At 41.2% G+C, this 26,891-nt stretch overlaps 2 protein-coding genes across 5 annotated transcripts; one reads left to right on the forward strand and one right to left on the reverse strand.

The window, feature by feature from the left end:
• Positions 1 to 66: 66 nt before the first annotated feature.
• Positions 67 to 12,798, reverse strand: znf362a (zinc finger protein 362a). Of its 3 annotated transcripts, none has more exons than XM_024426743.2 (9): positions 12,676 to 12,798; positions 8,946 to 9,009; positions 8,309 to 8,561; positions 7,799 to 7,924; positions 6,172 to 6,508; positions 5,834 to 6,058; positions 3,125 to 3,203; positions 532 to 690; positions 67 to 295 (listed from the first exon to the last, which is right to left on the reverse strand). In XM_024426743.2, exons 2-9 carry the CDS (start codon positions 9,006 to 9,008, stop codon positions 179 to 181), a joined length of 1,359 nt encoding a protein of 452 aa, XP_024282511.1. In that variant the 5' UTR covers position 9,009; positions 12,676 to 12,798; the 3' UTR covers positions 67 to 178. The 3 variants fall into 3 exon arrangements, with proteins under 3 accessions (XP_024282511.1, XP_042180180.1, XP_042180181.1); XM_042324246.1 differs by lacking the exon at positions 12,676 to 12,798 and adding an exon at positions 12,316 to 12,453; XM_042324247.1 differs by lacking the exon at positions 12,676 to 12,798 and adding an exon at positions 11,946 to 12,085.
• Positions 12,799 to 15,018: 2,220 nt separating this feature from the next.
• LOC112254320 lies at positions 15,019 to 21,732 on the forward strand. 2 transcript variants are annotated; one of them, XM_024426744.2, is made up of 3 exons: positions 15,019 to 15,163; positions 18,959 to 19,108; positions 20,376 to 21,732. In XM_024426744.2, the coding sequence occupies exons 2-3, from the start codon at positions 18,961 to 18,963 to the stop codon at positions 21,533 to 21,535; spliced, it is 1,308 nt and encodes a 435-aa protein (XP_024282512.1). In that variant the 5' UTR covers positions 15,019 to 15,163; positions 18,959 to 18,960; the 3' UTR covers positions 21,536 to 21,732. The 2 variants fall into 2 exon arrangements, with proteins under 2 accessions (XP_024282512.1, XP_024282515.1); XM_024426747.2 differs by having other exon boundaries at positions 20,403 to 21,732.
• Positions 21,733 to 26,891: the final 5,159 nt, after the last annotated feature.

Consider the following 26,891-nt stretch of genomic DNA (forward strand, 5'->3'; position numbering starts at 1 on the left):
TAGGGTGTCAGGGTAGGGTTTCAGGGTAGGGTGTCAGGGTAGGGTGTCAGGGGTAGGGTGTCAGGGTAGGGTGTCAGGGTAGGGTGTCAGGGTAGGGTGTCAGGGTAGGGTGTCAGGGTAGGGTGTCAGGGTAGGGTGTCAGGGTAGGGTGTCAGGGTAGAGTGTCAGGGTGAAGTGCTCAGATGAGGGAGATCCGTATGGGGATACTGGGAGACTCCGTCCTCTGTGGAGAGTGATGGCTCACCAGGTGTTCCACCACCGTGTGTTTGGACATGTGCTTCATAAGGTAGGTCTCCTGAGGACAAACATCAAATAAAGGTTCAGTTAACACCAAGCTTCAGTAGACAACGAGGTATGAATGCTTCCCCAAAAGTGTCATTTTTAAAAGAGCGATGAGCTACAGTACCAACACTATTTATATATTGACTGAGAATTAAGAAACAACACTAGGACTCCGTCGCTAACGACATTGAGCATGTTTGCCCACATCCTGTGAAAACATCAGCTCATGCTGCGGCATAGCCTACTCACTGAGGTGTAGGCTCTGCCACACATGCTGCAGCAGTAGGCCTTGGCGTTTTTGATGGCATGCGCAGACAAGTGGATCTGCAGTGAGGCAGAGTCCGAGTAGGCACGGTAGCAGTTCGGACACTTGTAGGGCTTGTCTTTGTTGTGCTGTCTCTGATGAGACTGAGGCAGGGAAACAGACGGACATAGTGATCACATTACACGATTCAAAGACCTATCTAGACTTTCAGGGTAGGGAAACTTTATCTTGCTACAAATGCACTTCCTGTCAAACTTCCGGCCAGCATCTGACCAGAATTATGAGAGGTGGGAATAGAGGAAAATCATGCTGAAAATCCAATAACTCAAAACATAAAATAACAATTCTTTCCAAAGGTTGTCAATATTTTCAGGTATAATAGCATGTGTGTGAAATATAAGAAGAATGAATAGCATTGTTGTCTGTGACTATGTGGATTTGATATGTTTTTATTGCCTTCTCTGGGACAAAATCCTTCGGTTGAAGGATCTACAATCCCGCCAGACAAGGCCAATGCAATCCGTTCCTCGCTGGAAGCCCCGCCTTCCACAGGAGATAAGTGTGAGGCTCGGATTCATTCCTTCAATTTAATACCACTCTTTACCAAGCCGAGGAACAGGCAGCGCGGGGCCAAACAGTTGTTTTACCTAACTTCCCTCCTTCAGTCAACTTCGGTACAACATACTATGGGGAAACATAATCACGCCCTATGCTGACCCCAACAGATACTAAATGAAAGGGCCGATGGGATACCATCCAGACCTGATGCTGCCAAATGCAGGCAGTCTAGGTATTGCGTACATTGTGCGCTGCGTAGGTACTTTCCCCTGTCCCAGCTGTAAGTACACTGGAAGCAGTGACATCGATTAAACCTCACAAAAGTGTTTGGTGATGCCCAACTGGCTGCAGCACCATTTTATCCTCTAGAGTACCACAGTATGAGTCATAATACCCATAAATACCCATGCCAGCTAGAGATGACGTGCAGGAGCTTGCATGAATTTGTAGACTTTGCATGATGTATACTTTGATGCTAATTAGCATTTTCAAATCTGAGAGTAAATAGAGCCGAATACAGTACCAGTCAAATGTTTGGACACACCTACTCATTGTTTTTTCTTTATTTTTACTATTTTCTACATTGTAGAATAATAGTGAAGGCATCAAAACTATGAAATAACACATATGGAAACATGTAGTAACCAAAAAAGTGTTAAACAAACTTCATCAAAGTAGCCACCCTTTGCCTTGATGACAGCTTTGCACACTCTTGGCATTCTCTCAACCAGCTTCACCTGGAATGCTTTTCCAACAGTCTTAAAGGAGTTCCCACATATGCTGAGCACTTGTTGGCTGCTTTCCCTTCACTCTGCGGTCCATTTATTTGGGCTGCAATCTGAGGTGCAGTTAACTCTAATGTACTTATCCTCTGCAGCAGAGGTAACTCTGGGTCTCCCTTTCCTGTGGTGGTCCGCATGAGAGCTAGTTTCATCATAGTGCTTGATGGTTTTTGCGACTGCACTTGAAGAAACTTTCAAAGTTCTTGTTTCTTGTTGATTTACCTTCATGTCTTAAAGTAATGATAGACTGTCATTTCTATTTGCTTATTTGAGCTGTTCTTGCTATAATATGGACTTGGTATTTTACCAAATAGGGCTATCTTCTGAATACCACCCCTACCTTGTTACAACACAACTGATTGGCTCAAACGCATTAAGAAGGAAAGAAATTCCACAAATGAACTTTTAACAAGGCCGTTAATGCATTCCAGGTGACTACCTCATGAAGCTGGTTGAGAGAATGTCAGGAGTGTGCAAAGCTGTCATCAAGACAAAGGGTGGCTACTTTGAAGAATCTCAAATATAAACACTTTTTGGTTACTACATTATTCCATATGTATTATTTCATAGTTTTGATGTCTTCACTATTATTCTACAATGTAGAAGATAGTGAAAATAAAGAAAAACCTTGAATGAGTAGGTGTGTCCAAAACTTTGACTGGTACTGTACATACTACTTCAATTACCTCAACTACCTCATACCTCTGCACATTGACTCAGTACCGGTACTCCTTGTATATAGTCTCGTTATTGTTATTTTATGTGTTTCTATTTACTTATTTTGCTAAATGTTCTTACTTTTTTAACTCTGCATTGTTGGGAAAGGGCTCGTAAGTAAACATTTCACTGTAAAGTCTACACCTGTTGCATTCGGGGTATGTGTCAAATTAAATTTGTTCCAATTGTCTATTTTAGTAGTGTGATTCATGCTAAAATTGTTCCTGTTCCCACCGAGGTGAAGAGCGGTGTAACTGAAGGAATAAAGCCTAGCCTTACGCTTATCGGATTTGTCAGGCGTAATTGTAGGTCCTTCAACCGAAGTCGCAAGAGCGTGACTTCCCCATAGTACATTTTACAGAAGTTGAATGACTGAAAACTAGAACAGGTTTGATGTGTGTGTGTGTGTGTAGGTTGATGGAAATTTTGTGGCCCTGGGAGCAAGAGGTGTGGTTAAAAGACCAGGATGTGGTTAAAAGACCAAGCATGAAGTTAACTGAAAACCCAGTCCAGTTCATACCTGCAGATTGGAGAGCTGAGTGAAGGCTTTTTCACAACCTGGATGGGCACATTTATAGGGCCGATCTCCAGTGTGAATCCTGTAAAAGATATAGTAAAGAGGAGATTTAATGAAGCTGCAGCATCCGGCACCGGTGTCTACAGTGTCGACAAAGGAAAAAATCTGGCCTACTGCCCTTTGACACAACCCCACTCTCTTTCCCTACGGTAAAGCCTCTCTGTCGGTTCAATAAAGTCAGAAAATATCTTAATATATACAGTTGAAGTTGGAAGTTTACATACACTTAGGTTGGAGTCATTAAAACTCCTTTTTCAACCACTCCACAAGTTTCTTGTTATCAAACTATAGTTTTGGCAATTCGGTTAGGACATCTACTTTGTGCATGACACAAGTCATTTTCCCAACAATTGTTTACAGACAGATTATTTCACTTGTAATTCACTGTATCACAATTCCAGTGGATCAGAAGTTTCTATACACTTTCTATACACTTCCAAAGTTGTGGCAAAATGGCTCAAGGATAACAAAGTCAAGGTATTGGAGTGGCCATCACAAAGCCCTGACCTCAATCCTATAGAAAATTTGTGGGCAGAACTGAAAAACGGGTACTCTATAGGCCTACAAACCTGACTCAGTTACGCCAGCTCTGTCAGGAGGAATGAGCCAAAATTCACCCAACTTATTGTGGGAAGCTTGTGGAAGGCTACCCAAAACGTTTGGCCCAAGTTAAACAATTTAAAGGCAATGCTACCAAATACTAAATTGAGTGTATGTAAACTTCTGACCCACTGGGAATGTGATGAAAGAAATAAAAGCTGAAATAAATCATTCTCTCTACTATTATTCTGACATTTCACATTCTTAAAATACAGTGGTGATCCTAACTGACTTAAGACAGGGGATTTTTACAAGGATTAAATGTCAGGAATTGTGAAAAACTGAGTTTACATCGATTTGGCTAAAATGTATGTAAACTTCCGACTTCAACTGTATACACTGAGTGTACAAAACATTAAGAACACCTGCTCTTTCCATGACAGACTGACCAGGTGAATCCAGGTGAAAGCTATGATCTCTTGTTAAATCCACTTCAATCAGTTTAGATGAAGTGGAGAAGGCAGGTTAAATAATGATTTTTATGCCTTGAAACAATTGAGACATGTATTGTGTATGTGTGCCATTAAGAGGGTGAATGGGCAAGAGAAAAGATTTAAGTGCCTTTGAACGGGGTATGTTAGTAGGTGCTAGGTGCAACGTTTTCTTAATCTAGAACTGCAAGACTGCTGGGTTTTTCACACTCAACTCCAATGCTTCCCACAGTTGTGTCAAGTTGCCTGGGGGAGTTCTTTGGGTGGTGGACCATTCTTGATACACAAGGGAATGCTTGACAGGCCTAGACGTTGATTGTAGAAGTATCGGCCAACTTTAAATTGATTATTTTTAGTGTTTATTATGTTTACCTACCGATGATCAAAATGGTACTTTCTAGAATTTTGAATGCGTAATAGGCCTATCCTCCTGATTGATTGGTGATATGTTTATGCAATTAAAAACATACTAAACCAATGGTGACATATTTGCTAAGATAACTTCATGAGTCAAATTATAAACTATGTGAGGAAATACAAAACAATATCTTAGCAGATGCGCAGAAAAATACCAATTTGTATTTGTAGGGTTATTTATGGGAATCGTTCCCAATCACAGCCAGTTCGGCTGCTTTTAAGGAGCGGGGCGGCAGGTAGCCTAGTGGTTGGAGCGTTGGGCCAGTAACCGAAAGGTTGCTAGATCGAATCCCCGAGCTGACAAGGTAAAAACCTGTCGTTCTGCCCCTGAACAAGGCAGTTAACCCACTGTTCCTAGTCCTTCATTGTGAATAAAAAATGTCTTCTTAACTGACTTGCCTAGTTAAATAAAATAAAAACAAAATGCACAAAACCATGTAGCTTACAAGTTACTAAAGCTCCAGGATTGGTTGAAGTATCCTGTTGCTGCAAATGGAAACAAAATACACAGCAAAATATCACATCAATAATTGAGTTAAGGTTAGGAAATGGGTTGTTAGGTGTGTGTATCAAGAACGACCCATCACCCATAGGACTCCCAGGCAACTTGACACAACTGTGGGAGGCATTGGAGTCAACATGGGCCAGCATCCATGTGGAATGCTTCCGACAGCTTGTAGAGTCCACGCCCCAACGTATTGAGGCTGTTCTGGGGGGGGGTGCAACTCAATAGTAGGAAGGTGTTTTTAATGTTTTGCAAACTCAGTGTATATTAAAAACACAGAGGGGTGGCAGGTAGCCGAGTGGTTAGAGCGTTGGACTAGTAACCGAAAGGTTGCTAGATCAACTCCCCGGGCTAACAAGGTAAAACTTTGTTGTTCTGCCCCTGAACAAGGCTGTTAACCCAATGTTCATTGGCCGTCATTGAAAATAAGAATTTGTTCTTAACTGACTTGCCTAGCTAAATAAAGGTAAAAAAAAAAATATATATATATATATATATATATATATATTTTTTTTTATGTATAATCTATGAAGGCAAATAATTAACACTACTTTAAATACACTGTAAAGTCGTAGTACACACATGACTCTGGGGTTCTGGGAAAGATACATCATCATCATCATCATCACTACACTATAGAACCTAGTTGGTGAGTACATGAAAACAGTATTTGATTATCAAATTAGTCCATGATTTGACCTGGTGTGCTGCTGCAGGTGGGAGAGCTGGCGGAAGCATTTCTCGCAGTAGGAGCAGTGATAAGGTTTGACGCCCAGGTGTATGCGGAGGTGCTGGGCCAGGTAGGATGCGTTGGCGAAGGATTTGGAGCAGTGAGGACACTTGTGAGGCTTGGCCTCTGTGTGGGACTTGGAGTGGATCTGCATGTCTGACTTGGAGAAGAAGGTCAGCGGGCACGATTTACACCTGCGCAAAACAACACACACATGGAAGACACCGGAAGCAATCAATATGACAGTAAGACATTTGGAAGATAATCAACATGTAGCAGTCTGTAAAAGGTTCATGTGTGCTCATGCCTGTAGCATTTGCCCTGTTTGGGGGTGATGGTGTGGCAGGATTGGTCGTTGCCTGAGGCTAGGATGGGGTAAGGCACCACCAACAGAGAGCCACCACCATTCTCAGCTTTTATCTTCTTACGGCCTCGCCCCTCCATCTTGGGAGGGGGCCCCAGCAGTCCAGCAAGGCCTCCGTTACTTTTGATTTGCTCCATCCCAGGGCCACTGGCCAAGCCTGAGAGGACATGATGTGGTGAGGGGGCTCCGCCTAGTCGACTCAGACTATTGGAGGTGGGTGTGGTCAGAGTGACGGCCTCTGAGGTGTTATGGTTGCCCATTCGAGAGGAAAGTGGCAGACCTGGCAAGTCAAGAGGTAAAAATGACTCACAAACTAAATAATCACTACATAATTATGTAATGACTAATCTCCAACAGAAGAATACAGTCAGTTACATGTATACTTCTTAAAATTGTGCATTCTTTTTCAGAGACAATGCTCAAAATTAACTATTGACATGTTCCTTTTTAGTTATTCGCTCAACATAGGAGAACTCTTTGTGCCTAGTTGTTGGCTGAAGTAGTTTGAAATCACGTTGATACGCCAAAAGTCCTGTCACATTTTGAGAGGCCTGGATTAGTCTAAAGGCCAACAGTACAGGAATCTTGGAATGGGCTATGGAAGTCTGCCTCTCTTTCCGTGTGGGGGAGAGTTGGGTAAGTTGAGCCATTTTTTACATTCAGCATCACTCCATCAAGGGAAATATAGTATTATTTCTAACAAAGATATCTACATATATTTTAGGGTGTTGTGTATCCCTGTAAATAATCTGAATTCATGAAAACATAGCTTGTCTAAAAAAGTGGTATCTTTGCACGAATTACTCCGGATGGGGGACAGGGTAAGTAAAGATGCCTACAATTTCTGTAATGAATGAAATATTACCACTACCTTCTTAAAACCATGTCTATCTTTATTTCCCAAACACAATTAATCACAATAACTTTTTTTTAGCCTTTTAATCATTCTAAGCTATTTTTGTTGGCTTTAAATCATTTTAAGCACATTTTAACATTTGCTTAACACCTAACAAACATGTTGTACTTTTTTTTAACACCTAACACAGGCCAGGCCCTGTTGTTACCTCATATGCCTTGCATTACACCTGGGAAGAAAACGCTTCAATTTGCTCAACTTGCCATTGGCTCAACCAACTAACCCCATGGCCATTGGCTGAACTTACCCCAAGGCAAACATTTTGACTATATTAGCCCACACAGTTACAAGGATGTACTTTCATGCTAGGTTTAGGACCTCTTATTGTAGCTTATAGAGCCCCAACTGATGTATAGAACTATTTTTAAATTACCTACTTTGGTTTAGATAGAAGCATCATGAAACCTCTTAACACAATAAATGAATTTGACATGGTGAAAATCTTTTTTTTTGGACCTAACTTTGCTTAACACTTTTTCCATGTGGTTTTCTTCCTTCACAGACTCCATGAAATGATGACCTTGGTCAAATTATACATTTTGTGTATGGTTTCCTAGAAACAAGCATGGCTCAACTTACCCCTTTGGCTGAACTAACCCCAGTCTCTCCTATGTGCCAGACGGGCATTACTGTGTCAAAAAATCATGTGATTACCTGACAGGTGGTTCGTTCTAGAGGGTTGGTCTATGATTTGACGCAAATGCCAGTCTTCCCACAATCCTCTAGCTTTTATAGCTGTTTTATCATCCAGATTAAAGTTTACATCACCAAGAATACGTCCTGTTAGAGATGTGCAGAAAATTCACAGAATTTACACCAAAAAAAACTCTTACCATAGAAAATTAACAGGAAATATAAAGCCTGGCTCATACAAGGCTCAACAAGTATTTTCCCCATCCATCTATCAACGATAGAAAAAGATTATAAGTAGGCCTATTACAGTAATTACAAGTGACACAAAAAGTATTTATAAAAAGTGAGGGGATGTGTGCCTATCACTTGATGAGATTGAGGAGGATGGGAGGGGGTGTGATCACAAGACATACAGTAGAGACGCATTCTGATTTGAACCGCCTCTGAGAATAGAAGTGTGTGAGTGGTGGTGGTGGTCAATGGACAGTGGAGGCTGGCCTAGTGAAGGGAGGTGGGGGGCGGCCAGGGTACCTGCAACAGAGCTGGAGGCTGGCCGGGCGTGCAGGGCAATGTCTGGATGGGACGGGCTGTGGGCATGGAGTTCTTGTTGCATCTGCTGCAGTTTCTCAACTGACATCTGGACATGCTGCCCACCTTCTGTCTGTGTAGGATTCCCCAGCAGTTGCTGTTGGGAGGGAACTGTGGAAGACGGCAGGTGGGGCGGTCTGATCTTCTCAGCCATCAGCTGTTCCTTGATCTTGTTGATCAACACAAGGTTATCCAGCTGACAGCAGGGAGACAACAACACACAGAGACAGAAGAACAGTCCTTAGTTAACGTCTGTGTGGGCTTACATTCATTTGCTCTGCTTTGGCTCCCTCCAATGGACTCACAGGAAAATAACTCAACAATGTACCCTAAGCACATTAACAGTAATCTATGTCCTCTCTTCAAGTGAGTCGTAAAAAATAGTGCATACTTTACATGTACATTTGCATGACAATCAAGCGGGCAAAATACCTTTCACTGCTCATGGGTCTCAATGTTACATCACCTAGAATAATAATTGACAATCTTCACAGTCTACTGTCTGCCATCATCATCCTCTTTTATACTAACTACCCTGTTGTTGAATGTGAGGGTAGAGTCTTAGACAGTCAGTACTCACCTGGCCAGGCATGTTGGGTGGTGGGGGCCAGAAGTAGGGATTATTAAAACGAGGTTCAGCCATCCTGTGACGAACAAGCCAGATGTAAATACTACCTTCTGCACACTGTCCATATAAATAGATATGACAACAACAACACAGCTAATTCAGCCTCACAATTCATTCACATGCTTGCAGCACTTTAATGAGTTCATAAATAGTTGCTGAATCTCCAATAGACTTCTTGCAATAGACGTATGTAGTTAATGTATTGTATTCTAGCCTCACGATTCAAAGTAAATGGAACTACTTTCTAACTTTCTCCCCTCCTCTTCCTCCGTCATGTCCACCACGGAAGTTGTGTTTCCAGTTCCACACGCACTGTAGCTAAGTATAGAGCTTAATAATCGCACTTTTCTGAGTCACAACTTCCCGACCGTCGCCCCACAAGACAGCTGAGAATTTGCAGAGGATTCAATTCCGCAAGAAATTATTCAAAGAAGAAAAAAAAAGAAAAAATGTGTGACTCAACAGGGATCCCCTCATTAGGAAGGGAAATACCCATGAGGCCTTGTTTATTCTCCCTCTCCATCAGCAGACACTCTAACCATCACACTGCATGATGGGCATCTCCCCAAATAAAAACCATAACATCACATGGGAGCTATAGCTTGTTAAGAAACACTTGTCATATTGGCAGTTCCCTATACCATTTTGTGATTAAAGATAGAATTGCATTGATGGTTGAGGCATTTGAAAATAGATGGTATTTCTGCAGCCTCCACTGTCGATATTTTCATAGGGAACAAAAGAACCTATATCCCGGCTCCCTGACGTTCCACTGAATCAATTTAGAGTGAATGTCATTGAACAGGCTTTCACTCCAATCTCTCTATGAAAAAGTCACATTTGGAAGAATTTGGGGCAAGTGGCATTGCTGCTCTTTGTCCCATGGTAGAGCCTGCTGCTCTCTCATAGATGTCTGCGATCTGTGGGCTTTCTTTCCATCGCTTCTCTTTTCAAGCCTTACTCATTTCTTTATATGACATAATGCATTGTGTGTTTTGGCACAGTCCACCATTCTAAAGTCTGTTTGACTTAGCAGCAGCGTAACACAGTCCACCATTCTAAAGTCTGTTTGACTTAGCAGCAGCGTAACACAGTCCACCATTCTAAAGTCTGTTTGACTTAGCAGCAGCGTAACACAGTCCACCATTCTAAAGTCTGTTTGACTTAGCAGCAGCGTAACACAGTCCACCATTCTAAAGTCTGTTTGACTTAGCAGCAGCGTAACACAGTCCACTTGCATCAGCCAAAAGAAACTAAAATGATACGTCCAGCCGTATGAACAAAAACCCAGAAAATATTTCCCTAATCATGCCAACAGGGTGTCCATTTCACTTCCTGGAGGCACTCTGAGTCTCCTGGGCAAGAGCGGAATATAGGTAGAGAGTTGATCATCTCCCCCATATGACGGCTGTCTCTGTCTTTGATATGCCATGTTTGATGTTGGTGATAATAACAACACATCTTCATAGGCAACAGAGGAAAGTGTCAAACTATATTAAAGTAGAGTCCTTTGTGTATTCGAGATGGAGTGTAGAGCATCCTGTCCGACGGAGGCTGTAACGCCTACAAATGTATTACTGCCATAATCAACAATCAAACAGGGGGGAAAAAAATCAGTCTATGCCATGGCAACCCCTAGAACCAAGACTGTATACTGTTTTCAATAAATCAATCACATTTAACTCGACACTAAACTGACAGACTTCTTTTAAAGGTTATTTCAGGGATAACATGGACATGGTTGAGAATCAAGCCTTGGATCAGGTCCAGCTGCAAGATCTATAAAAAAAGGGTCAGTGCCCGGAATGTTCTGTGTGCAGGTTTCAATCTAAATCAATTACCCCCATTAGCAAGACAATCAAATAGATTAAATCTTAACTCTTCCACGTAACTAAGGCTGCAGAGAGAATAGGTGATAATAGGTTGCTAATCCGATATACTAACTATGTTTCTTATTGATACTCAGCTGGAGTAAAATCCAACACAGTTCTACACTTTGGGTCCCCAGGATCAATGTTGGGAAATGAAAACACTTCACTCTTGTTATTGACTGAGCCCCTTGAAATCCCCATGATGCCTAATTCCGATTGAAGCCACACTCTGTAAAATGTGCCAACCATCAAAGAGTTGACCACTGCAAAAATGTTTAACAAAGGAGCAAATATATCCCATTACCTTCCCACATGCAAACATGGCTTGATTTCCATTATGTATAAGTAGTGCTCAAGTTGCTATTCAAGGAGAGCAACATTACTTTTTAATAACAACAACAAGAATTTAACCCACATTTGTGACAGTATACAATATTGAATCAAATTTCAATTGTATTGAGGAATCAAGTCTTCAATTGAAATACTACACTATTTTGCATTAGTTGCTACAGACCGTGAAATAGCCACCTAAACTACAGACAGTGAACCACCTAAACTATTTGAGTCACCGCAGAAATAGCTGCATGCTGAAAACATCTGTGGTGAGAACCGCTATCTGAAATGTGTCCGCAGATTTAAGTACAGTTGAACCATTATCAGTGATTTTATCGTTCTGTGTCATGTGCCCCTACGCAATAAAAACCCAAATACTGCTGTTTCTCAAAATGGTGTCTATTGCTTTCTAGCCAGTCAGATTTACGATTTTTTAAATTACTGTAACCCATAAACCGAAATGTATAGGCTAGTCGTGTTTAAGGAAATAAAAAAATATTAGGCTGCAGGTTATCCATCTTCAGGCAATTCGCGGCAAATTAGATAGTCAGCCTCTTGTCAATCGTGCAACATTAGCCCAACGTCATATTTGCAATACGAATACTATAGGCTATTATTTGCTCTATAAATCATTATCTTAAAACAGAAAATAAACGAGTACTCAATTATCAGCCTATAACAAGGGTAGACAAATCACTTGAGGCTGGTCTAGACTTGTGAACTAAAAACAAAAGTTAGCCTACTTAACTTTTCCTTATTCTATCTGGACGTCTACGTCTATTTGCAGATCAAAAATAAAATAAAAACCTTTAGAACTTAAAACGCTAACACATAACACATCATATAAAGATCATTTTGACTGCAGAGCAACTCTGATCCCCCCTGGTGCCTCGCTCCACAGCCTCTCCCACATTCTCAGACAGTTTTATTTAAAGAATTCAGACAAAAGGAAAACAAAAATGGCAGCCTGTCTTATTTTTTATAAGGACTGGACGCCATATTCTGCAGATCCCAAATGTACAGTACTAATTCGCCTAAAAAAAGTAAACGTGTCTCGATGCATGCACATTTGTAATCCATTTCTTTGCATTAGCGTAAGTGTTCGGATGATTGTTTACTTAGATTTGCAGGTTTGAATAGCCCGGCTCGAGGAAGAAGAAAAAAAACGAGACACTTCCTACAACAATCATGCCTTGCAAAATGCAATGCGTTATGGACAACTGGGTTCTCTCGCTATGCAAATCCATAATTTAGTTCCAGAATAGTAGCATAACTGCATCTCATCTGCCGCATTTCCGTGTGCTATGCACAATATGACTAGAACGTTGTCCTTTTCAAATATGCTCTGGTAATGGCTAGTATTTTTTTATTTGAACTTTTTGACGACTCAAATGGTAGCGATAACTGCTTTCAAAATAGCAATGCAGCCGAACGTTTTTAAATTTGCACACAAGAGAGGAGAAAAAATGTATACAAACCTGACACCTCGATGGTAGATTTAATGATATTTTATAAAATAATAAGATGTTCCTTTTGCTTGCCTTCAGTCGGAGTTCAGACCTTCCGGGTCGCCTACTGTTCACTTCTGGGTGCTGCAGGCGAGGATTTGCTTTCACTGAAGCAGATTTTGGAAATATAAAAACTACAAAATAGGCCTAAAGATATTCAGAATTGACATAATTGCTGCGATATAAACTTGGTTTAGGATATGCCTCATTGTAGTGACATAATTGGTGACAGCTTTTCGTTTGACAGGCTGTCAACTGTCTGCACCATAATATCAAGGCATCATCATTTCTCAACTGCTTTACGTGAGGGATGACCAGGGATGTTCTCTTGATAAGTGTGTGAATTGGACCATTTTCCTGTCAAAATGTAACGAGTACTTTTGGGTGTTAGTGAAAATGTATGAAGTAAGAAATATAATTATTTTCTTTAGGAATATGTAGTGAAGTAAAAGTTGTCAAAATTATAAATAGTAAAGTACAGATACCCTAGTACTACCTAAGTAGTACTTAAAAGTATTTTTACTTCAGTACTTTACACCACTGGGTATCAAACATCCTCATAGTAATACGCTCTCACGCTCACATAGTGTCTTCAACTAGTGTCTTCACTACTTCTCAACTCTAAAGAATTTGAGGATGAGGCCAGGGTTCAAAAACATGGGGGGGGTCTCCGTTAAATTACTGCCCATGTAGCCCCTATGTCGCAAAGTAGAATATTTGGTTATACCCTGAAACAATAATAAATATACTACAATAAAAAAGGCTATACATTTTGAATAGGCATAAATATAATGCATTACCATGTAATAACCATTAGTTGTGTGATTTAATCAGTTTGTTGGTAAACCATGATACATTTAGCCACTTTTCATTCCATAACATTTGACATTCTAGTCATTTAGCAGACACTCTTATCCAGATAGCTAGGTGAGACAACAACATATCACAATCGTAGCAAGTACATTTTAATAAACTCCATAAAGCGAGCCTAACTCATAAAACCACATTTTCAAACTAAAAGTGGGGGCTTCAGGGCAGGGGTCAATTCGAATTGAGGGCTGTCAATTCAGGAAGTGATTTTAATTTAAAATCCAAAAATAAATAGCTCAGTGATCGAGAAGTCATTGTAAATAGATTGTTAAAAAATGCTTTAATTGTTATTTAAGTTTACTTCCTGAAGTGATGACCTTAAATTAGAATTGACCTACAGCACTGCTATCAGAGATGTGTTTTTGCAACCTGAACGCTATGTGCACGTTTCAGCATGAGATGGCAGTACCGAATTATTAGATAAGAATATCTGAGTGATCACAATATGGACATGTAAAACAGTAGTCTACTATCAATGGCAATGTTGCCCAACAACAAGCTTTCATTTCTCAACAGAACACATCAATCTACAAAGGACACCACAGAGGTGCCAGTTTCACTAGACAGACAGACGGAGAGACAGGCGGAGACAGACAGACAGATATGAACACAACAAATCAAATTGTATTGGTCTAGTACCCATATTGTGTAGATGTTATCACAGGTGCAGCGAAATGCTTATGTTTCTAGCTCCAACAATGTAGTAATACCTAACAATACAAAAAAAGACACAAATCCTAAAAATTAAAACAAAGGAATTAGGAGATATCAAAACCAGCAATGGCATAGTCCGGAATATAAATATATATGTATATAATGGTGTGTATAGACAGTATATGAATAGAACAGTTGTGTACAGCAGTAGTTATACAAGATTAACCTTGAATAGAATATTGTATTTACATATGAAGTGGGTAAAACAGTATGCACACATTATTCAAGTAACCAGTGTTCAATGATTATGTACATAGAGCAGCAGTCTCTAACAGTACTGGGCAGAGGCCGATTAGTGGTTAGTGGTGACTATTTAAAAGTCTGATGGCCTGTATATAGAAGCTGTTTTTCAGTTTCTCGGTCCCACCACCTGCACTGTCTCTGCCTTCTAGATTCTAGATGGTAGCGGGGTGAACAGGCCGTGGCTCAGGTGGCTGATGTCCTGGATGATCTTCTGTAACATCTGGCGACATAGACGTCCTGGAGGGCACGTCTACATCCAAAAGGATGGCAGACATTGGGTGAATATTAAATGTTAATATCTTCGGCCGTGAGTGATGGAGAAAAAAAATCGGCCACAATGAAAATAACTGGGAAAATTCAATGGATATTTTTGGTACAAAGGTGATAATGAAAGTGTCTTTTTAGGAATTTTAAAATTGGACTTCTCTATGGGGCAGTCTATGGGAATTGTCCTTTTGGGCTTGGCTTCAGCTAAAATGCAGTACCGAAAGTGCCCTCTGAGCACAGACCGGAACCCTGCCCCCCTGGACTGAACATGTCCCACAGGGGGAGGGGCGTGGGGAGGTGGATAGAAAGGAAGAGAGCTGTTTGGCTCACACTGACGTGCTGCTGGAGGCGCCTGTGTGCACAGGTAAGGTACTAATTCAAACTTCACAACGATTTTCATGCAAACTCACTCCTTGACTGAATTGGGATCATTGACCGACCACCACTATGCATTGCCGTGGGCTGTAGTTTAGACTCATCTGTTCGATTGTTGCTAGGATTTAAGATGGTGGAGATGGGCTTGAGAGTGTTAGTTTGCTTAAAGACAGAAACTGGCAGTGAGGCATAACTCAAAACAAATCAGACATGGGGGAGGAGTGTCTGTTCGTGTGCTAGAGTTCTCATGACATTTGCGTCATTTCAGCTAAACCTACAGTATGGCACATTTACAACCACCCCCTACCCAATGATTAAAAATAAATAAAGTTAAAGCTTATTTACTGCATTTCTAAACATTTAAAACTCAAATGATATTCGGAGAACAGCAAACACAATAAACATTTACTCTAGCGATTATCAATTTGGTTGCAGTAGGGACATGCATAACATTCTACAACAACATATTATACATTAATTAGCTGCTACGCACTAGCTCAGCACCGGGATTAAACACTAGTTTCGTTTCATGTCAAGTCAAACAGAAGTTACCAAGCCATCTACAGACGTCTTCCACCTCTGCACTGTTTAGAGAGGAAAGTCGTGCTGTTCATTGCAGCCAGAGTTGCTGGATATAATGACGAGATGCTTGTGTCTCCGCCCTAAGAATGGAATTCGTTGTCCACAGAGCGGAATGGCAGGCTGTCAAGTTTCAGCCAATTTCTCTCTTTAGATTGGTGGATACATCTCATAATTTGAAAACATTTTGGAATATTAGATGAGGGGTGTTGGCGTCAACTTGCTGTATTCAATGGAGTGTGAGATCCCAGCTAACAACAAACGTTCTCACAACTTTAGAGAACGTTCCCTTACAGTCTCAGGCAATTACCTAGCGTTTTCATAGGAATCTTCTCATGACATGTCAAAATTACCATTCCCCCTAATGTCAAACAGAATTGACCCAGAACGTGATTACTATGTTCTCAGAATATTCAATAATAAATGTTTTAGACATGTTTTACGGGAACGCTGCAAGCTCATTCCTGTGGTAAGTTTTCTAAGGGCTAGGAGAAAATTACATCAGGATCCCACCAAACATAGATAGAACATGGTTACCATTTTCTCAGAATATAAGAATATAAGATATCATCTGCGACAGCTGAAAGTCGTACACTATTGTGGTTTTCCAACAGCAAGGCTCAGGTCAACATGGCAGTGTTGCCATTGTTTTATAAAATGGTAATTGAAATTAACGTGTTTCCCCTGTGCACCCCCTGCCGAACCACTGCGCCCCTAGGTTTGTGAACCACAGTGTTGTTGTACCATCATACAGACAACAACAGTGAGATTGATAGAACCATCTCAGAAGAGTACGAAGTCATTATAGCTGTCCAGTGATGATGTGATACTGACAACACACACGTCTCGGAAGGGTAAAAAGTCATTACATCGCTCCAGTGATGTTGTGATGTTGACACTAGTGTGATGACAGTTGAATCCCTTCAGGATTCCAGAGGGGATAGAACATAGAGTTATATAATCCAGTGTTCTAATCACTGCTTTTCCGCAGTTATGTTAACATTACGGCGAGGGAAGTAGCTAGCTAGAATGCTGTGCACCAAGATGTTGTGTGTTCAAATCCCAGGTGGGGACATGTAAATAATAATTACCGTATGAATAAACATGCACAATGTAATTATGTTTGTCACATATGTTGGTTGAAAAGACTGACAACAGACTAAGAGCTGTGAAGAGCATTTGTACCTTTTTAGTTATAGGTACATAGTTTTGCAGTTCGTACCTTTTAAAAGAGCCAGTAGTGTACCTTAGCGACAAGATGGTACAGGTACAAGAACGTACCTTATGAAAAGTTACAAATGTGCCTTTTTAGGTTACCACCACAGTGACAAAGTTCCTTTTTAAGTGGCAAAAATGTTAATCTAAAAGGGTTTTTGGGTGTTGTTTTAACACTATAGGGTATAAAACCTTATTTGCATATATCCCAGTGTGCCTTAAGTTAATTTTATAGTTACCAGTACCACCCATGACTGTGTTTGCAAGTGACAAAGACATGGTTGTTGCATTCAATGGCTTTCAGTCCTGTAGCCTTCATCAAGTGAGTGCCTAAGTGAATATTTTATCATTGAAGTTAAACTCATGAGTCACAATACATTACATAACGTATATCATACTTCAACAGTTTTACCCCAACACAGTGCTCTGAAACTCCTGGTTTGCTGGCGACATAGTCACATTATGTTGGCTCACCCGCAACCTGCATTTAGAATAACTGCCAAGTTGGGGGAAATTTCTAAAGGAACAACCATCTCAGTAAATGCATATTATTGATCTTCTGCTAGATAAAATGAAATCAATCAATGTGCATGCAAATATTTGTACAAATCTATCTGCAAAAGAGCATGCTGGGAAATATGATAATGATGGGCATGTTTTTTGAGTGTGTGATGATTGTACCTTTTTTTATATTCAGAATATTGGGTACACAAATTTACCATCATACAAAATTATCCGCACATGTACCCTAAAAGGTACCGAAGAATACCATGTGAGATTATGTGTACCTCTGAAGGTACATTTAAGTGTATTTGTATATTTTTGTACCCCCGATAATACTGTACCCTAACCGTACCCTTATTACAGATGATCAGAATAAAAAGATAATACATATAAGTTTGTTATGGATCTCAAAAGTTGAAAGGCCAAAAAACGCCCTAAAAAAAAAATCATACACTGATTTCATTGCTGTCTATTGACATTTCAGTGACCAAAAACATTCATGGGTGGCTGAGAAGGCCATGGATTAATGCTAATTTACACAAAGAGATATTGATCTGTTGCAGCAGATCGACACCATTTGGATGACAACAGCATAAAATTATTTTTAAAAGTATTGCTTGCATATATTTGCTACAGTATTTCACATGATGGGTCTTGAGTTAAACGCCCACTGCAATCAAAATCATTTTTTACTGTTATTTGTATCATATTGTACAACAGCTGATAAAACTAAGGGCTCTATTCAATCCGTATCGCAGAAATACAGCTTTAAAGAGTGCCTTGGAATTTCAATCAATGTTCCCACCTTAGCAGAGATTGCATTCATGTCGGTAAACGCTGCAGATGACGGCCCAATTGCGCGCTAGACATTTAAAGGTAATTTCCTATCTGTAACACTTCAGCAATACAGATTGAATAGAGCCCTAACACTGTAAAAGTGAACATTTGATCAGTGTTATTTCCTGAAAGTTGCTGGTTGAAAATACACTCTAATCAGTACGTTGTGCATCTGTGGAGTTTTGGCTTGCCCAGATGTCACCAGGTGGTATATGTTTTAGTTCCAAACTTCTCTGCACTTAGACACTCCAAGCAAAATTCTTGTTTGAGAAAAAGCTATTTCTGTATTATCTGCTATATTTTTTTACAATTTTAATGGAAAACTATTATAATAACGTACTAAATGGTTATCCATAAAATATATGATATTGAGATAAAAATGGCTGCATTGGGCCTTTAAGTCAGTCTAGAGGTCTAATACATTGAGTTTAGATGCTGTTTTGTACGTACAGTAAGCTTTCTCAAACAGTGAATATTGCCCTTGACTCTCAGGGTGCCTAACAAAACAGAGTTTCAACACCCAGGTCCTATATAGCGAAAAGACCTGGGTGGTGATCAGTGTATGCGCCAACTGGAGTAAAAAAAAATCCTGTGATAATCCAACAATGGTTTATAATATATACCTCTTGTCTGTGTTGTTTTGTTTTAGCCATGGATGGTGTGTTGGAGGGAGCGGCTGTGGTGTGTGTGTGTAAACTGGCCTGCAGTCTTCTCTTCCTGCCCATGGTCACTGCTTCTCTCAGTGCAGTCAGCTTCTGCTGCAACTGCCTGCTGCTCTTCACAGACCTCGTAGTCACAAGTACGTGTCCACCTCTAACCCCATCTCTGCTGTGTACAGCTACAACCACCTGTTTTTCCTTGTAATAAGAATTGGCTGGAAAACAGAAAGGGGAGCAGTTGCTAAAGTCCATGAATAGAGTACATTTTGCACACCTCTTGAATTTTAAAAGCCTGGTATACAATCCATCAAATCCATCTGCATTTTGAAATGTCCCTCGTTGTGTTTCCCCAACTTCTAGGAAGATTTTAACCCACATCAGCCTACTATTTCTCCACGTTTTCACCGTCATTGTTAAGCCTTAGTCATGTTCTTGCTTTGACAGTCACTTCTAAATATTATTATTTATTTCATGTGATGAGTGACTCATTTACGTCTGTCCCTCATTTTAAGGTCAACCCTGAACTCTCGTTTTAATATGGTGAAAATATTCCTTTTTTAAAAACGTTAAAAGAAACATTGAACATCTAATAGTCAGGCTAGAAATGTTTTAACAGCTTACATTGTTTTGTGAAGCATTCAATAGCTCTCCCTGTTGCACACGACAAGCTTCCATTCCCCCAGCCACAAGGGGATTTATGGCTGATTTTTAAGATGAAGTCGTCAACCCTGCTACCGTCAATCCTGTTACTTTAATGCACTTTAATGGCACTTGCTATAGTCATTTTTTTTTTTACTATTTGAGAAGAGCAAAACAACGCTTTTAAAAAAAATGAAATTGAAAATGTGTTACAATTAGGTAAAATGAACACGACCCAAAATGTACTCTATTTGTGGAATGACCCCAATTTGGTTTATTACAAGTTCCAACAGGGCACAGAAGCACCTTGTAAACCCAGCACAGAAGAAGAGAACACGCCCCTGGAGACAGGCTGTCAAAACAAAAGGCAGTGACTCTGTCAGCTCCTATAGAATCATACAGTGTTCACAGGATGTCAGTGATCACAGTACAACAGTGAATAATCAGTGTGTCCTTGGTCATCCAGTCTGGCCTCAACCGCTATCAACAGATGTGAGAATAAGCCATATGATTCAGTGTCAAGTCTAGTGACCGTCAACCTGCACCTTCAGTGTCGTAAACACTGGAAACAATGTGTATTACAGAAAGGCAAAATATATCAATGTGCTAAACATTGTGTTAATCACTGAATTTGAACTTTAGTGATCTTACAATTTAAATGGGAGTTCTTTATACTCCTATGGCCTACTTCAGTGTCCCAATCCTCATGCTTCTAGTCCCATCCTCCACATTTTTCTATTTGATTGATTGGTCTTTGTTGTCCCTCAGCTATCCTGGTTGTCCTCTGGTTTGCAGACCCCTGGCTACCTCAGTTTTCCACGTCATCTGATGTCATTGCCCTGCGCTTCCTGCTCTTCCTCAGCCACACCTACTGGGCGGTGCTGCTGATGACCACTCCTCTTGTTGCCGTGGAGACTGCCATGAAGTTGCAGTGGCCCCAGGTCCATGGTGGCAGAGGTAGAGCAGTGGACGGGGACACAGGCGGACGTAGTAAAACTCCGGGCTCTAAAGCTCCTGCACATCACCATGGGGTGACAGTGGAGGTAGAGGACGGGCAGAGCAGGGACACAGACAGCCAGAGAGGAGGGAGAGAGGACCAGGAAAAGTGCCTGCCCCACATCATTTACTTCCTCTGCTGTCTGCTGGTGTGGGTTCTCTGTGGTGTCTGTGGGGGTCAGAGCTGGAGACTTTGGGTGAAGGTCTGCATGGAGAGAACCAGCTCTCTCACTATGTGCCTTCCCAGCCTCCCCAACAATGTCCTGTCTGCTCTGGGTGAGCCCTGCTGGGCCCTGGCCACCGTGACCTTGGCCCTCCTGCTGGTGCTGACGGCGGGCTGGGGCCTGCTCAGACGACACCTGGCCCACACAGAGATGGACACGCACTCAACGACACACAAGGGGGAACATGGCACTGACATTGAACTGCCCGCACAAACATTCGCTGCACCATGCATGACTGTAAACCCTGCCACGTCAGCGGTGCCAGACACACAGTCTGTTGACCCAGAGACAACACGGTCCAGATGCTCCCTTCACAGCCCATGTTCCGGGAACAACATACAGCTATCACTGGCTCACCATGGATACTCTGTCCTCTTATCGTTGGAGTGTTTGTCAGCAGACATCCTAGAGGAACACAGAGAGACAAAAGGCCTAGGAGACATGCCTCTCAGCACTACCGTGGAGGAACACACAGGCTCTACCTACAGGAGCCAGTGTGGGATGGGGCAGTGGGGCTTTCCCTGCCTGGGGGTAAACGTAATGACAGGGTTTGTGTGTCTGCTTATTGTCTGTGTGTTACCTCTAAATCTCAGCGTGAACATCCTACTGATCAGGCACATAGAGACAATGCTGGAGTGGAGTTTGAAGCTCTTATTGTTTGTACCCAAAGAAGCCACAGACAACACAGGGCTCTCCCAGTCAATGTAACACAGGCATAAAGTCAGTGTACTGGACAATAAACCCGGATGGGGGTAGTGTTAGATATTAAAGTGTGGCTTGGGAATGGGATTGTGTTTGAGGGACTTATTAGGTATTGTCCGGGGGTAGGATCAGACGAATATTACATGTACTGTAGACAGCTGGTCTACCTGTCAATGATAAAAAGTAAACAATTCCCTCTTTGACTGTGACTGTCTATTCATGCATGCCGAGTGATCTCTGGGAAGCTGCAGAGGAGTGCTGAAAAAGTCAGGTTGAGGCTTGCTTTCCAGATCTATAGACATGCAACCCAATAATTAGTTTGCTGAAACAGTAGATGGGGGGGGTTTAGTTATCTGAAATGTGATTTTAGATTAGTTTGATGGGAGATTTAAAAAAAAAAATGTAATTGGACCTTTATTTTACTAGGTAAGTCAGTTAAAATTAATTACAAATTCTTATTTTCAATGACGGCCTAGGAACAGTGGGTTAACTGCCTGCTCAGGGGCAGAACGACAGATTTGTACCTTGTCAGCTCGGGGATTCAAACTTGCAACCTTCCGGTTACTAGTCCAACGCTCTAACCACTAGGCTACCCTGCCGCCCCAGATGATCTGACTTCACCTTACCTCAGCAAAAGGCAAGTGATTATAATGCATGCTTAACAAGAAGTGGCTCTAAACATTACTGCCATTGGGCTGTAGCTAGGCATGAAACGACAACAAAGCTCTCTTCACTCAGGGGTTTTCTGAGTCGAGGAATAAGATTCCGCTTGATCACAGGCGCAGCAGGGGGCTGAATAACATTGAGAAATTCAAGCTATTAAACACACACACACAAACAGCCGTGTTCATACAGGTACCACGTTGCAGACACATGCTGCATACCTCCTAACATCAGGTTCAAATGTCTTCAGAGTTCAGAGGAAACGCTGATATTACCCAGGCCAACACCAGAGGGCAGCCTGCAGCCAGCAACAACCCCAGGTAGCTCACAACGGAGACCTCTGAAGCTCCCAGGCTAGAATGTCTATTACATACAGTACATTGAAACGAGATGGAGAGGGGATTTCTCTAAACAAAGGAGTAACGTTTAGGTTGTGCTGCCCTTGAGAGAGCCAGAGGGCAAACACTGAGTCAACAGCAGGTAGGGCTAGTTAGCTACACCTTTCTGGCTGCCAAAGTGTTCAGACCTGTACAGACAGCTACACAGCAAAATAGTGATTCAACCCGGAGCCCAGAACAGATCAAAATGAGGCTGAGCTCATTCTCCAAAGTCTCTGACACTGGATATAGATTGAAATATATATATATTATTAAAGGTGTAGTTGCAGCCAAATTTATTGGCACCTTTGCACTTTTCATAAATAATTCACTATTTCTTCTAAAAGAAGTGAAATAAATATATTTTTTAAAGGCGTTATTTGATTTTCAACATTGCAGAACTTAAGTTTACAATTTTAATTAATAAATTAAATAAAAATGGCATTGACAAAATGAATAGCACCCCAGAGCTAGTACTTGGTTGCACAGCCTTTGGCCATGATAGCTGCCACAAATACTTATTGTAGTCATTGTTGGACATGATCTGACTTGAACTGTTTTAAATGCATAATCCACTTAGTAGTAGTAATACCTTGTTATTGGTTAGCATGTTGGAGCTGGAGACTGTTATTACAGTGGCAAAGGGAAGTACAGAAAGTCTCTATGTCCAGATATGTTAATAATATTTCTAAGGAAGTAGGTCGAGCCACAGTCGAGTCTCAGCTCCTGGTAAGGTCAGGCTAGTTTCTGTGGAACCAGGACAGAGAGAGATGTAGAGTTCAACATCGAGGTGAGCACAACAGTTGAAGAGAGAAGAAACCTCTTGGAGGGGGGCTAGAGGGGCCCATCCTAACAATAGTCCAACAGTCGTCTTATCTCACCTCCCTGCCCAGGAAAATTCTGGACTCGGAGGACGAACATCAAGAGGAGGAACAGACTCAGTTCTTGCCCAGCGACAGAGACTGATTGTTTATACTAGACATACTTTTGGTCACGTAGTGTATGTGGACACCTGCTCGTTGAACATCTCATTCCAAAATCATGGGCATTAAAATGGAGTTGGCCATCTAGAATGTTATTGTATGTAGCGTTAAGATTTCCCTACACTGGAACTAAGGGGCCTAGCCCGAACCATGAAAAACATCCCCAGACCATTATTCCTCCTCCAACAAACTTTACAGTTGGCACTATGCATTCGGGCAGGTTCTTTTTATTTTTATTAAATGTTTTTATTTAACTAGGCAAGTCTGTTAAGAACAATTTCTTATTTACAATGACAGCCTACCACGGCCAAACCCGGACGATGCTGGGCCAAATGTGCTCCGCCCTACGGGTAGCGTTCTCCTGGCAGCCGCCAAACCCAGATTCATCCGTCCGACTGCCAGATGGTGGAGCGTGATTCATCACTCCAGAGCCTTTGGTGCCCGACTGGATTTGTACCAGAACTTAGAACCTAACACCACCAATGAGCTTGCTGCACCTTTTTACTGGCAATATGGCCCACTCTTCAGCACCAAACTGATCTAATTCTGCTGTTTTCAGCTCTCACCATAGGTTTTGGAAGAGATTCAGATCTGGACTCATCACTGGCTACTCCAGAACAGTCCAGTGTTTCTTTTTGAACCATTCCAGGGTGCTTTTTACACCGTTTTTGGACACTGGGTTGAACATTGCACTCAAACACCTTGATAATGTGCTGATTTCATGATGTCTTGCACACATTCAAAGCAGCAAAGCAACCCCACAGCATTAAAAAACTTCCCCCATAATTGATTGTAGGAAGGTCGCTCTTTTCTTTGAACGGTTCATTTTGTCGTTGGTGAACATAAGAAGACCTCACTGCTGAAGGAGTCAAAATAAACTCACAGGGCACAGACATCTGTTCAATGTCTAGTTTTGATTGACATTTGGTTGTTGTCAACCAATGGGAATTCAAAGTGATATTAATCAAAAATGTCACCATTTCATTGGATTTAGGTTAAAAGTTGGGTGAAAAAAAAAGACGAAACGCCCTTATGTTGATGACTTTTTGAAAATCCAGTCAGTTTTCCACGTTGATTCATAATCATCATGTCTATTTTGGGGGGGAGTTGAAATTACGTGGAAACAAAGTTGATTCAACCAGTTTTTGCCCAGTGGGAAGCCTGATTAGAACTTTTCAAAAACTCACCTAAAGAAGCCTACATCCAGGAGAAAATATTCTGTGGACCAATGAAACTAAATCAGAGCTCTTTGGCAATTCAGATCAGCGTTGTGTTTACTGATGATCAAATGAAGCATTCAATGAAAACCCTCCCTACAATCAAAGATGGGGGAGGTTTGTTAATGCTGTGGGGTTGCTTTGCTGCCTCTGGGACTGGGGGCCTTGAACGTGTGCAAGGCATCATGAAATCAGCAGATTATCAGGTGTTTTGTTCAACACAGTGTCCAAAAACTGGGTCTCCATTGAAGTTTGTGGGTCTTACGGCAGGACAACGGCCTCAAATACACAGGAGGGGTAAAAAAGAGATGCCGGACTGTACTGGAGTGGCCTGCGAAAAGACCAGACCTGAACCACATCCAAAATCTATGGTGAGCTCTGAAAACAGCAGTTGGTGGAGGGAATATTGAAGAACTACAGCAATTTGCTGCTGGAAAATGGTGCTAATTGTTAGTACAAAAGGTGCCACAAGCTCATTGATGACAAGAAGTATTTGTTATTTTGGCCAAAGGCTGTGCAACCAAGTACTAGCTCCGGGGTGCCAATCATTTTGTCAATTTTCTAAATTCAAATCATAAAATGAAGTTTACAAAAAATGAAATTGGTTTTGCAATGTTAAATCCAATAACAAGGTGTGGTGGCCAAATGTTTTTATTGAAGAAATAGGGAATTATTTAAGAAAAGGTCAAGGGTGCCAATATATTTGGCTGTAACTGTATATGTGTTATGTACATTTATACAATAGGTGGTTCTAATCCTGAATGCTGATTGGTTAAATCCATGACGTTAAAATGCCTATTTACTCTGTTCCATCTGAATGTACATACACACTTTTGAAAGAGAGAGAGTGTGTGTGTTTAGCACTGACAAACTGAAGTTCAGGAGCCGATGAAACGATGAGGAAATGTCTTAGCTGCTACTTCTGCCACAGGGCAGTTTGATTCAATCAAGAATTCAGTGATTCTGTTCATTTCCTTGCTAGCTGAACAGAATATCTGTACTGGGTCAAATTATTTATTCAAATGAATGGACTAATCAAAAAGCGTACAAGGAATATGAGTCCCAGGCATGAAGTAAGGTGTTACATGCATTGGGGAAATGCAGCCCTCATTCCACAAGATGCAAAATCCCAAATACGATGCTAATGTAGAAATGCACAACACGGCGATCAGGGATGCTATTAACATACGCTTAATCTGTGTGTGGTTAATTCTCAATACACTGACACATATCTAAGAGTGCACAACAATCCACGTGATAGAAAGAAATCAGCTTTGAGAAACTGTATGAAATGATTCTCTTTCGTATGTTAAAGTCATTCCATTCTGTATGGACGATAGACATTGTGGCCGAAAAAGAGCGCTACCGCTTTAATGGCACCCGAAAAATGCATGAATAGTGGAATATTACGCAATATTAGTGTTTGTGAAAATGCTACATTGAATTTATATTAGTGGATTTCTTTTGTTATTTTCTTATTTCTGAAGCACATCATGTGTTGAGAAAAGGGTTTGTGTTGGTTTTATATAAATACATATTTGAACTGACAAATCACCTGCTACATTCCCGTATTTTCGGTTGTTGTTACTTTAAGTCCTCTGTGGTCACCTCTAGGGCAGAATCACTCCCACGCAAAACATCTCAAACAACCATTACTGCCGTATAAGACTTGAATATGCCCTTCAGGCGCTACATTTACAACAAAAACACGATTCTGTTCTGAATGCGCCTTTGTGCAGATATCACTCAACTCTGTACTCATTCGAGTCTGATCTCAACTCTAGCCACAAACACACACACTGTATGTGGTCTACTCATAGTGTCTATGGCATCATTTGCTTTGATAGTGAACGCTCGCTCTCCAGCTCATTCAGTCACTACAGTTATGGTACCTGTGAGAGAACAGCCCTGCTTACCATCAGCTCACTGTTCTTAGGACAATGAAGCCAAAAGCTCACACTACACCCATAGTTGAACCACATGTACCTGTATTAAATGGTGAGGGTTTCTTAAAGATCTCCCCATGGCAAAAAAAAAAAAACCTTTTATTTGAATGGACGAATTGTCCTGAGTTGAAGTTAGATAGTCCGCGCCTTTACAGGAGTGTAAGTGAGAGGAGAAC

This window comes from Oncorhynchus tshawytscha, linkage group LG07 (assembly GCF_018296145.1).
Source record: "Oncorhynchus tshawytscha isolate Ot180627B linkage group LG07, Otsh_v2.0, whole genome shotgun sequence".
Classification (NCBI taxonomy): Eukaryota; Metazoa; Chordata; class Actinopteri; order Salmoniformes; family Salmonidae; genus Oncorhynchus; species Oncorhynchus tshawytscha.

Excerpts from the sequence above, each read along its gene's own strand:
- LOC112254320 (XM_024426744.2), top strand. The coding sequence starts at position 18,961 with ATGGATGGTGTGTTGGAGGGAGCGGCTGTGGTGTGTGTGTGTAAACTG. Across the intron at positions 19,109-20,375 it reads CACAGACCTCGTAGTCACAA|CTATCCTGGTTGTCCTCTGG; the intron begins GTACGTGTCCAC and ends GTTGTCCCTCAG.
- znf362a (XM_024426743.2), bottom strand. The coding sequence starts at position 9,008 with ATGGCTGAACCTCGTTTTAATAATCCCTACTTCTGGCCCCCACCACCC. Across the intron at positions 8,562-8,945 it reads CACCCAACATGCCTGGCCAG|CTGGATAACCTTGTGTTGAT; the intron begins GTGAGTACTGAC and ends CCCTGCTGTCAG. Across the intron at positions 3,204-5,833 it reads CACCTGCAGCAGCACACCAG|GATTCACACTGGAGATCGGC; the intron begins GTCAAATCATGG and ends TATCTTTTACAG.